General features: G+C 39.9%; 1 protein-coding gene and 1 long non-coding RNA gene across 4 annotated transcripts in view; both read right to left on the reverse strand.

The window, feature by feature from the left end:
- Window positions 1-1075: 1075 nt before the first annotated feature.
- On the reverse strand, window positions 1076-2976 carry LOC120980794. The gene is made up of 2 exons (XR_005774577.1): window positions 2679-2976; window positions 1076-2637 (listed from the first exon to the last, which is right to left on the reverse strand). It is a non-coding gene; the product is annotated as an uncharacterized LOC120980794 (long non-coding RNA).
- A 1944-nt stretch (window positions 2977-4920) lies between these two features.
- SPTBN2 (spectrin beta, non-erythrocytic 2) overlaps window positions 4921-13124 on the reverse strand; it is a 264500-nt gene continuing 256296 nt past the window's right edge. For 2 of the 3 annotated variants that reach the window (XM_040410084.1, XM_040410082.1), the window contains 9 exons: window positions 12541-12625; window positions 11614-11810; window positions 11307-11470; window positions 10058-10124; window positions 9381-9428; window positions 8547-8767; window positions 8247-8420; window positions 8090-8132; window positions 4921-5492 (listed from right to left, as the gene is read on the reverse strand). In XM_040410084.1, coding sequence (XP_040266018.1) covers window positions 5271-5492; window positions 8090-8132; window positions 8247-8420; window positions 8547-8767; window positions 9381-9428; window positions 10058-10124; window positions 11307-11470; window positions 11614-11810; window positions 12541-12625 — 1221 coding nt within the window. In that variant the 3' untranslated portion in view covers window positions 4921-5270. The remainder of the gene's footprint in view (window positions 5493-8089; window positions 8133-8246; window positions 8421-8546; window positions 8768-9380; window positions 9429-10057; window positions 10125-11306; window positions 11471-11613; window positions 11811-12540; window positions 12626-13124) is intronic. The other variant, XM_040410083.1, reaches the window with a different exon arrangement.

Raw genomic sequence — 13124 nt, forward strand, 5'->3', positions numbered from 1 at the left:
TGCCATCACCTGACAAAACAGCATTTTGCTTGTTTGTTGGTTGATTTGCTACATTTTAATCAGGACAATTATCGCAAACGAGCATTTATAGGAACACTCATTCTTAATTATTGGCCTGATCTTCACATAGTCTGAAAGGGGGCATCAGTTTAGGAAAGCGTAGAAGAAAAGAACTGAACTAGAAAAAGGTGTTTTTCTTTGTTAAAACATGTTACTTAGACTTGCGCATATTATTGATTTATTGAAAGGTGTTTTCAATGAGATACCAATTCAGAATAAAATTTAAAAAAAAGCCTAATTAAAACACATATACTTTTAGGCAGGGTTAGGGATTTTTTTTTTTTCATTTTGTAAAACATCAAATCATTGGTTTTCAATGTGTTACATCCACACTATTTCTCTTGCTTTTTGGTTGATTGAGAACAGCTTCATATTAGAGAGGTCCAAACTATAAAGTGTTTACACAAACACAAGCTCCATCACTAAAGACTACAACACTGTTCTAAGAAAATGTGTCGGTGTCGCCCATAGCAACACATCAGAATCTGACTTTCATTTTTGCAGTGCAGATCTGAAAATGAAAGAAGTGATCTATATAGTTGCTATAGTACTGACAGTTTGTATGCATGAAGCCCTATCCATTGAATACATAAGCAAATTAAATTCTGCGTGATCATGCCCTGAGAAATATAAGGAACACTACGCCTCAAGCTGAATTGAAAAAGATGCCCATGGTACGGCAGCCTGTGGAATTTCTACGTGCTTTTTAACAACTTTTTTTTTTTTAACAAATCCCGCAGAGAAGAAAAGACAGATGATAATGCCCTCCTGGTCCCTTCTTTTTCTGACAGAGCTTGCCGTTTAGGTCTCATGTTTTAGAACGGTGTGTGTGTGTGGGGGAGGATCTTTATTTCTCAGTTTTAATTACAATATAAGACAAAATAATATGTAAAGGAGAGAAGAATTATTAAGGAAAAAATGGTGGCATCTGTACTGTGTAGTTTCTCCATCTACTGTTCCGTTAAAGTTTTAAAAGTTGATGAATTGTTCTGTGGGTTAAAAAAAAGCAGTGATCTCATAGTCAGAAACGCTATGGTTTATTGGGAAATGTTCATCATACACAATATACAGGCTCTCCTTCAAGTGACAAACTGGAAACATAGTAATAGTATGGATTAAAAGATCAATTTTCACCCGAAATGCACATCTCATACCTTCGGATAACAGGTTTTCCTAGGGTGGCCATACACTTGAGATAGCCACGAGCTGAAGCGGTCTCTCATTTGGAAGCCAGGCATCACCCCCTGCCCTTCATACACAGGCATTTTTTGGCTCTACATGTGTTTCAAATGAGGAGAAGGGAGAAAAGCTGCCAACAAAGGTGTCTATCTCCCCTGAGAACGGCCATGTTGAAGTTGACATAATCTGCCACCATTAGATGGTTGGCTAGTTCTATAGAAAGCCAACCTTTAGGCTATGCTGATTTTCTAGAGCTGTGCAAGGGCATGTTCACTGTTGCATTCATCTGAACAGACTTTGCATAAATTTATGCACGTTCTGCAGAAATATCGACATTTAGATATATGAACCCAATCTGCCGCATGTGAACATACCTTTATCGTTGAAAATATAATTAAAGGGGTTGTCTGCTTCTGCTATATTGATGACCTATCCTTAGGATCGGTCGTCAATATCAGATCAACGGGGGCTAGACTGCTGACAGCTCTGATGTGACGGTGGATTTTACCTACTCACCACTGCAATGCTGACCGTGAGCAGGTAAACAGAGAGGAGAACACAGCGTTTATACAAGCGCTGCATTATCTTCAAACAGCTGATAGGCAGGGGTGCCAGCAGTCGGGCCCCCGACGATCTGTATTGATCACCTGTAATGAGGTCATCAATATAGCAAAAGCGGACAACCCCTTTAAACCAAAATTGGCAATTCTGGTAATGTCCAAAACTGGTAAAAGAAGCACCTCGTGTAGGTTTTCATCTTACACAGGGGGGGGGGGAATATGAAAAGTAAACAGAGAAGGCAAGCTCAAATCTCTAGAAGGGAACTTGTTTAAGGCATAAGCAATGGAGAAAAAAAAAAATAATAATAATTTTACTGTACTTTTATATAACATTGTCCTATTCACTTCTTCAATGATAGCAGACTCATCTTTCTGAACTTTGACGGTTATGTCCCCTTTTTACTCTGTTCATTTTTATATAAATAAAGGACACAATGCAATCCACTTTGGAGAATATACTAATGCTAAAAAAAATAAAAAATAAAGAGCATCCACCCAAATTCAAACTGCACATTAAAATGTAAAAAGCAGAGTAAATGTTAGAACGCTAAAAAAAAGAAAATTATTCTACATCTTCAACTCTAAATCTAAACACTTTGGGAGAAAAATGTCAAAACCATGAGGAAGGTGGCTACTAGATTACTGGATGGGAGTGCTGGACAAATAAACACCCAGATTAATTTGTTACCGAATCTGTCACCAGGATCTTGGACCATCTGCAGTAATAGATGACTAGTGCTGCAGATAAGGAGACCAGGTCATTATTTTTTTATTAACCTACTGCCCCTGGTTCCCCCGCAGTCAGTGCTCAAAGTTGCGCTGAAATACACAGTCCAGACTGTGCTGTGCTAATGTAAAGGAGAACTCGTGCATGCGCACAGCAGTCCTGAACACCGGCAGTGGTGACAGATTCCCTTTAAGTGGTACTTAAATTCTACTTTGCAATCAACAAAGCAGACTATCTCCTGAAAAGTGTCCTTTATCTACTGTCCTCCTATATCTCTATGGGTCAGACCCTGTAGGTCATACATCTCCCATCCTGCAGGTAGAGGATACATTTAAGTCTTGGGTAACCCTGTTAAGACTATTTCCTTTTATCTATACGCTGACATTCTATAGTGTGCTGTACCCACTCACATCAGTTCCTACAGTGGCGGCTAGTTTCCATATCTTGTGAGTGTAAGGCCTCATGCACACGACCGTTGTTGTGTTCCGTGATCCGTTTCCGTGTGTCTTCCTTGATTTTTGGAGGATCACCAGACATGAAGGAAAGTAAAAAAAAAAGTCAAGTTTGCCATGCAAATGGTAGGAAAAAAACGGACGCGGATGACAACCTTGTGTGCCTCCGCGTTTTTTCACGGTCCCATTGACTTGAATGGGTCCGCAAACCGTTTTCCGTGAAAAAAAATGGGACAGGTTATATTTTTTTGACGGACTGGAACCACGGATCACGGACGACAAACGGTGCATTAGCCGAGTTTTCAACGGACCCATTGAAAGTCAATGGGTCCGCAGAAAATCACGAAAAACGGAACAACGGACACGGAATAAAACAACGGTCGTGTGCATGAGGCCTTATAGTGGTAAGATACACAAGCTGAAAAGTACGACTAAAACCGTGACCGCTGAAGGTTCCCCATTTTCTTTTACTGGTTAAATGTATTTGGCATTTAAAAGGGGGATGCAGGGGGTCCTGCTTAATTACGCATAAGACCCCTGTACAAGAAAGTTTGTAATATACTTACCATTCTGAAGCTGCATGGATTGGCCTCTGCAAACCTGGTCACTTCACACTCCTGAAAATGCAGTTTATGCCAAGGCAATGTCCTTTACCCGGCTTTTGGCCTTTGCAATGGACAGGGGGAGAACTATTCCTCTCACTGGATTATCCTGAATCCACCTAGTCTGCGCATGCACCAGGGAGAGGACTAGTTCTGGCCCCCTCGTCCAAAGTGGAAGTGATGTTCTGTCCATGGCCCAGGCTGGAAACCTGGTAAGGGACAGGGCATTGGTGGAAGCTGCATTTTAAGTATAAGTGCATCATATGGGTTTCTGGCATGCTGATACACGTAAACTTCGAACAGTAAGTATATTACAAACTTTGCCCTACATGAATGTTATGTGTAAGTAAAATGGGTTTGTGGGACCTGTTGGTTCTACTAGTTCTTATACAACATTATTATTTCAGCTCCACTGTGACAATAACATGTAAAATCATCCTTGTGATATATTCACTTTGAAGAACAGAAACTTTGAGGAGAATAGATTGCTAATAAAATGTAACAAATGCAAGTAAAAAAAAAAAAGCATTTTTCCTTACTCCTGTACTGGGCTATGAGAGAGTAACTTAAAGCTCCTGGGCTCCAGTGCAAATGTTATAGTAGTGCCACATTCCTAAAGTGACGATTCTAGTACTTGTGTTCTCCAAGGGAGCGGAGGAGCCATTGGACTGCTCAGATACTAGAGCCCAGGTATAATTGCAGCCTAAGCATCCCTACTATCGCACTCCTCGCCACAATTGAAATTAAAAATAAAAAGGGATGGAAAAGCTTAAAATATACATTAGGAAGCCGGTGCTTGGTGCAAGGCAGCACCCATTAACAATTCCTACCACAAAAGTCAAACTGCTTGCCCCGATGTCCTGATTTTATGCAGCAGGTTCCTCACTCACATTCATTAAGACTTATTTGCAAAATAATTACACTCATTTCATCTTTGCGCAATATAATATTTTAGTAAGAAATCATTTTTCCCCCGCATTGATTCCTCTATGTACTAAAACCCAAATTAAAATCACAATGTTTCTGTTATCTTCTGGCTGAAACGTCTTCACTACAGATCTGCGGCACAGTCTGTGTAATTGCAAATTTCAAACATATTAATATTTGTACAGCGTGTGTGTGTTATCAGGCAGCATTGTGTATGTAAGAAGGTCACGATTATGGCGGCTGTGTTTATTCACGTAATAACCTTTCCATTTACATCATAGGCATAACACATCAGTGTTTTTCGTTTATTGCATCTCCATAACACGCTGCAATATGTGCACTGCTTCTCTAACGTTTGATGTCGTGTCAGAGGTTATGGCTGGACATGCGCACAGAGACAATGAAAGACCCCATCAAGACGAAAGAATTTAATAATGATGAATTGATGACTCCCTCAAGAATGGCTCACATGCCTCAAAGCCACGTTTCAACGGTGTTCAGTGCAAACGGACCTTCTGTTTGGGATCCAGCAGGTTGCATTGTAAGGGTCTCAAAGTCTGAGTCAGGAGGTGCATGTTATGCATATATAGTTTTATATATATGAATATAAAATGCTGTGGTCTTTTTTTTTTCCTTTTTAATTTACCCACACAACCACCCAAGCCGCACGATTGCCTACAGGTCCCATGCTGTTGGCGTGACTGGGCCTTATTTGCAGTAATGATTTGAATAGAGTAAAGTGTTCTGATGAGCATCATGGTATTTATTTCTTCTTAAAGAAACTAAATCGCTTTTCTCGGTCCTTCTCTTTTCCTTCCTTATTACGCAATGTCACCGTGCCTTCAGTGGCACTATTTGGAGACACAGGAGGCATCGTCAAAGCCCGGGTCATTCCCTTGGGAATCCCTGGAGAACGGTCAGAAGTCTCACTAGTTGAGGGAGACATTGAAGTATTGATCACTCGCATCCAAGTGCTCATCTCAGCCTGAAGAAAGAAGAAGAGGAGACCAGCTTTACAATTGTGAATTATTTGGTTTTCTAGATCAAATATCATTGCTTTAGATCTTAACGGAGTAAATATTAAGACATTTATCATAAGTTTTGTCATTTCTGAACCACCTTTATCAAGTTTGTGTAGCTTAAGCCAATGTCTAATAAATCTCAGCCAATTTATTGACATAGGTAGTGACACTTTTATGACTGCACTTGCCCCATCTAATAAATCTGTAACATAAAGTAGTTACCTTTCATACAAGCTAAAGGCATTTCACTCTTCTACGCCAGGGTCTGTCTGGAGCTTTGCAAGTTATGCCAACTTTTAGCTCCAAATTTTACAAACTGATGTGAATTTCACAAATGGTTCTACATTCACTGCCCCCCTCCATCTTAAGTGCATTTTAACAGCTAGGTGACGTAAATAATTTTAGCCTTAAAGACCAGAAACATTTATATCTCTGATTTTTCTTCCTCCTGTGAATACCTATTGGTACAGGGAGGAGGTGTTATCAGTGATTGATAGTATTGTGTGTATAAGTGTGCATACAGAGACAGCAGAAATTACAAGTTTTACTGAATCTTTTCCCCACAAAACGATATATCAGTCTGCTCAGCTCCTCCTGCTCTATAAAATGCTTCAGGTTGCATTGCATTTTGTGGTGACAGATCCTCTTTAAAGGGGTTATCCAGGAAATTATATTGATGACCTATCCTCAAGAACCGCCACCGATCAGCTGTTAGAAGAGGTTGGGAGCTCAATGAGCATGACGTCAATGTACATTGGTCACAGAGCCTAGTTTCAGCTCAGCCTCATAGAGGTGAACTGCAATACCAAGCTTGGAGACCTGCCGAGAGCTGGATGAGCGCGGCAGTTCCCTGAAACAGCTGATCGGCAGGGGGCCGGGACTCAGACCCCCACCGATTTTAAAATAATGACCCATCCTGAAGACAGGTCATCATTATCATTTGCTGGATAACCCCTTTAAAAGCAGATGGTCGAAGCTGCTTTTGTACAAGGTGCTCTTTGCAAACATTGGTTCTATATTTTACACACTATAAGATGCACTTTTTAGAAATAAAATTCTTGCTGCGTCTTATAGTCCAAAGTCAGGGGTGCTCAGCAGCTCGAGACCCCCGATTGCTTCCTAATGATCTGGCAGAGCGCTTCTATATATCGTTGTGCCACATCATTGATTTCTGCTTCTCATGGCAGTTTCCTGCTCTACTGCCTGCTCTGTGCATGGCTCCCTCTGCTTGTCCTGTTCTACACTTGGCTACTCCTACCTTGTATAGAATTTCTGTGCTCTTTGCTCCGTGTTCCAGCTGCCTTAACAGGAATTAAACATTCTTTTTAGTGCTGCTGAAGCAGTCAGTGCAGAGCTGATTTTTCTTGGTTGTGTGTCATTTAGGCAATAAAACTCCCTAGGAAATGTGTGTATTGTAGAAGGTGATTCGCGGTAATGGGAGCTTACAAGTGTCAGAGTGCATAGCAGTCACGGCAGGGTCTCACTCTTCCAGCCCGGCAGCACAGTTTGATTTCACAGCACACCCTGCAACTCCTCTACTATCAACATGAAAAGGGCCAGTGACGTCAAGTATCTTCAGCCCTTATACTGGGCAGCCTGTATGGCATATTACACAATCCCCAGAACCTTAAGTGTAACTGCATGATGCGGATTAAACAAGGCTTTTTGTGTGGATACTTTAATACAGTACCAGCAAAGTGAATGAGAACTGACAAATCTCATGCACACTTTGCGTTTTTCTTCTGTGCAGAAATTGACTTGCTGTGTGGATATTCAAATCCACCATATGTCAATTGTTTGTGCAATTCTGCATTTTATGTGGAATGGTTTACCCCATAGACCTCAGTGGGGTTGTTAAACAGAAAATCCTCAGTAAAATTCACAACAAAAAAACGATGCACCAAAGTCGCTATAAATAGTGCGGCTTTATGTGCTTTTTATGCGCTTTTGGTACCAGATTTCATGTGGATTTTCTGCATAGGAATCGGCACTGTGTGCAAGTACACTACAGGAGGCAGGCACCCATCCACTAGCAGTGTGAGTGTCACCTCCCAGTGCTGGCTGCTATGCCGCTCTCTTCCCCGACCTGTCACCACATTGGATGCTGATCATCAGAAGAGCAGAACTGTGTCTTTATATAATACTATGTGTATTAATGTAGAATACATACATATCCGAAAAAGAGTATAGTGACATCATCATTATTAATAACTAAACCCCTGAAGCCACTGGTCATAACTACTGCTGATGTCTATTATTCCAGTCACCTACACATCTGCTGTTGTAGGAAGCGGGAAGGCTGCTGGCTTTACCTCTGCAGACCTTCATAGTATAATACTAACCCTGAGACACTAAGACCTTCACTACCTTAAACCACCAGGGAAGTTTTAGTGAGTATGAAACATTTTCCCCCAGATTATGTTGACTAAAACCTGGGTGCGTCTTATAGTCAAGTGTGTGTCTTATAGTCCAAAAAATACAGTATGTTACACACAATAAATGAATATATAACTCTTGCCAATGTTATGTCCTAGGTCAATGTCAGTTGCAAACCACTTACTTCATCTTTTGCTTGGAAAAGATATTCCTTCCCATCTGATAAACTGTGGAATTAATAAAAAATAAAATTATTAAAGGGGATTATATAGTGTGGATAAAACATACCTTTAGAAGGAAGACTCAATTGAAGCCGCTCATCATGCACTGCTCAGTCTTACCTGACTTTGAAGACATTCTTGCGTTTCTTGTAATCATGTGCCACACTACACAGTGCTCCAGCAAGTAGGACAGGAACCTCTCCATGATAAGTTATACCACTGCTTGCACTCTTTGCATCTTTATAGAATCCCAAACTGCCTTTTTTCAGAACACAGTAAACATTTTGCCAGGACCTGTGTGGTGATAACATAAGAGTTCTATCATCCAGACAGAAAATTAAACTCCACAAAATCATGTGCCATTATTAGTGCTAAAAGTAGGTGAAAGGATGACAGCAGTCGACAACTGCATTTTCTCACCTATTGGCCGCCTTCTTAGCATGAGACTCCATTTCCTGTTTGCGGTGCAGCATTCCTTCCATCTGCTCCGAAGCGAAAGGTTCAGGACTGCTGATTGGTAAAGTGGCGGTCTGAAGATTTATAGCTGTGAATGTTGGGCGTGACTGGATCTGTGGCGAGGGGGGCGGGCTGCCATCCTTTGGAAGTAAATCTGCTTTTGCAGCATCTGATGTGTCATACCCCTATAGACATAGAATGGTGATGTCCATTTTAATTAAGGAAACCATGGACAGACATATGCAGCGGACATTTTTTTTTCCTTTCTCACACATAAGAACTATGGGTCATACAAATGCATTTCAACTCAATTATCACTACGGAAAGAGAATAGAGCCTGTCGTGGTCAGGTCATTAGAGGCCATCGCTCAGCATAGTTCGGATGACTGTGCCGTGAGAACTGCACATGTGTTGTAGACTCTATTTATCTGAATGGAGCTTTTCAGCAATCTACGTGATTGACATTAACGATTTTCAATCACCGAAATGTCTACTGACCCTAACATCAGTCCTGCACCAGTGAGCCCACCTGGACAGATTGTCATCTACTGTAAGTAAACAAAGTTCCTACTAAATGACTGCAAGCAGAGAGGTACACTTTAAATGGTCCATGATTGATCCTCCTATTCCGGGCAGATGTATTATAATTTAGGCTATACAAAGTAGTCTCGTCAACCCATCAATTCAGATTAAAATTATAAAGATCTCATGTTAAAAAAAAATATTTTAAGATAATATAAAAGAATACTATGCAACACTTTAAAATTAGCTTTTCAATAAATGAAATAAAATACTTGCCTGGTATTCAGATAAGCTGTCGTCTATCTGCCTCATGTCAGTTGATGGCTACCAAAACACAAGTTTATTTTATTACTTTTCATGTTACATTATAATTTGTGCACTTTTAGATTATTTAAGCAGCTAAAATAGATTTTCTGGTTTCAGCAAACAAATGTTATGGACTGAAAAGGTATTTCATTTCTCTATATACTTTCTGTATCAATGCCTCACAGTTTCCAACTTCTCTGCTTCTAGTCATTCAATGGAATCCTTCATGGTTTATTTCCTATGGCTTAAAACTGTCCAGGCCATGGTATGTTCACGCAGGTGAACGCCTCGTTGAAATACAGTCAGCCATGCTGATTTTTTTAAACTGCTGACTGTCCATATAATGTATGGACATGATAGTGTAGCCACTCTTCACTCAGACTAATAGATCTAAGGATCCTGAATTCAATTAATTTAGAATACTTATACGGATTTGGTATATGGTTTAACGCCTACTAATACCCACATGGCTAAAAGGATACTTGGTTAGCCTATATAGCTATAATAGTATCTACATTGGGGAGTATAAGTGCTACAGTTCTTCATCGTTATATAGTGGATGCAGAGGTTCCTGAATAATGGTCAATACACTTTTAATATCTGAAATAAAGATTTTAAATGACAAAGGTTTTACACAATGCGTGTACCTGCGGAGAATCAGAGTCTGTACACAACCCATTAACGGAAGCCTGTTCAGTTTGCAAGCTTTGTAGCCTAGAGGAAAAAAAAAAAACAAACATCAATAGGAGCCCTACATTTTTAGAAATAACATTTCATTTACATCAAGAGTTGAGTAAAATTATAAAAGAAATAAAAAAGTGATAGAAATGCTTAGCAAAGCAAAAGCAGGAGATAAAAAAAGATCTGTTAGCAAGGTGGAAAATTTCCTTATGCATCAATCTATCATCTACACACGGCTATTGTGACAGGACGCAAAAAGAAATACCATCAGGAAACATACGGTCACCAGTGACAAGTACAGTGACTTAAACCTCATCTCCCAACATCATTATAACATTTCAAGGGTAAACCTGGAACTAAAGCTCATCAATTTAAATTCCTGGATAACCCCTTTAATAGAGAAAGAATACACAAAGTATAGTGTGTGACTATGAGCTATAAAATCACTTGGGAAACCACTAAAGCAAAAAAGGAAAATGTAGACCCTTTAGTGACACACACATGGAGCTGTAAAGGATCCACATTTCCACACTTATGATTAATGTATCTGTGATTTGCATCAGTTTTTTAAAACATTGCTGTGGGCTACTGGTTTCCACTTTAAATCCACCTCTCTGAAGAGAAAGAACACCCCTCAGACAGAGAATTAACGGTAATCTATTTGGTCCATATTGTCTTAAGTCTCTTGCCCTTTTGCCAAGTAGCTAACTTAAGCCGGGTGCTGAATCTCCTTAGAGAGCAGTCCTCTATGGAAATTCAGTGGAAGTACTCCATGGTATAGAGACTTATTAGCAATGCTCTATGGGAAACTAATATACAATAAGGTATCTACCAAGGAAGAGAACCATTTCACCAGCACCACCTATTGGAAGTGGCCCCTAGGAGTAAAAATCTGACATTCCAATGAGCCTTGGGATTGGACAAGGGAATATAGTCAATCCAGATATCCATCAGTAGACAGCCCAAAAAACAGATATCTGCCTTGACTATATTCCCTTGTCAAATCCCAAACTTTGCTGGAAAGTCGGATTTTGACTCATAGGGAGCCACTTCCAAGAGGTGGCACTGGCAAGATGGTTCTCTTCCTTGAGATATACCTCTTTACATAACAAGTAGCAAAGATATAGGCAAGCCAGCTGCAATTGCCATGCCCCAGTTCTATGTCTTATGTCACTGGCAACAAGGTGACAATTATCGAGGTAGCAGGACTCTAACCTTTCTTGCAGAACATTGACAGGAATTGAATGATCTTCCACCAACACTTGATGATTCTGTTCCTGTAAAATCTCTTCTTGTTTTGGCTCAGCTGGCGGGGGAGTCGGAGGCCTTCGTTTCCTCTCTTCCTCTTCTCTTCTCCTTTTCAGCTCAAGCTCTTCCAACTACCAATAAAAGAAAATGAACATCCACATTTAGTGTTACAGCTAATGGTTAGAACATGTATATAGAAGATGCAGATCCCGCAGACAATTATTGGCTGACCCCAATATCCACTCGATACATTAAATTGCTCATATTGGCTCACCGTTGTTAGCTTCTCCAAAAGTAAGAATCGTTCATCCCAAGTGCATACAGATTTTTGGAAAGCCTCGTGCCTCTTTATCAGGTTCTCCACCTCGTCTACATTGGTTCCCAGCTCTGAGGACCGGACAATAGGTTCCTGACCGGAGAGCCATGCCTCAGCAACATTGGCATCTCTTCCAAACATTAGCACCTCAAGTACTAAATGGACAAAAAATAGCAGGTTAGAGTGTTGGCGGAATTGCCACTGGGTAGCTTCCAAAACTGAAAATTGTATTTAAGAGTGTTAAACAAATGAAACATGTTTAAATATTTTTATATTCATTTTGCTGATTTATTTTTATTTTAATGATACAATAAAATAAGTTTTATTAACACTTGTAAAATAACTGCCATGTGGCTCTTGGTTTAAAGTATATTCTGATTGTAGGATTTTCTATTCTTTGTTCTGTACATAATTATGGGGCAGCCATCTTATCTGGATTGCTGTTAATAGCATTTAGAGATATGCTTTACAGCAGCGACAAAGACCATAGAAACAATAGACTTGACGGAACTCGCTGACTACTATGGGAGTTTTGCATACATGGTCTGCGACCTGTGCAGAGGTCATTGTACAGGGAAGGGGAGTAGATGAGCGGTTGTCATCACCTATTGTGAATGGTGGGTCCTGTGCTAGCTATACAGAGGATTTGCAATTGGAATCTTGCCTTTGATGATAATGAGATTAATCCTAAAAATTGACCCGTACAGAACAAGAATGAGGTTTATTGGCCACTGTAAAAATTGCACAATTTTATGTTTTTTTAATATAGATAATGATGTTGAAAATAAAAAATAACCGCCAAAAATTCTTAAAAGAATAGTTAAAATAAAATCTTGATTTAAACAGTAGGTAATTTTCTCAAGAAACATTCCATTTTACACTGACCTATTTGTAACCATTCCATTTTATCTTTCCATTTGTTTTCGGTCTCCTGCCGTCTTTCTTGCAACTGTTCTAGTTTCTCAGAGATCTGAAAGTAACCGAGAAAAAAAAACAACAGACTGCAATGAAAAAATAAATCCAGTATTTTAACCACTATAGATTTTCCTACTTTAACAATATTTCAGTAGCAATAAATTAAACCCTCTCGACCTCACTCTGGTTCTCATATAACTGAGGGTGAGCTCTGGCAACCACACGACAGGGTGACGGTATAAAAAAACTACTTTATTGAAAAATCATGTACATGGCAAAAAACAGCAAATTAATAACTTGCGCATTTATGGCCTAATGTGGCCCTTACATATTCCACAAGTAAGGGTCACTTTAGGCCAGAAATGTGCGAGCTCATTTTTCTTGTTTTTAACATGACTTTTCAATATTTTTCATACCGTCCCCTATCATGTGGATGCTGGAGCTCACCCTCAGTTACGGAACTACTTGGACCTGGTTCTCCAGTCCAGTGTATTTAAAATGCAAGTGCCGTCTGCCTGAGACTGCATCATCTAGAAATGGCGAGATGAGGATTA

Source organism: Bufo bufo, chromosome 10 (assembly GCF_905171765.1).
Source record: "Bufo bufo chromosome 10, aBufBuf1.1, whole genome shotgun sequence".
Lineage (NCBI taxonomy): Eukaryota > Metazoa > Chordata > Amphibia > Anura > Bufonidae > Bufo > Bufo bufo.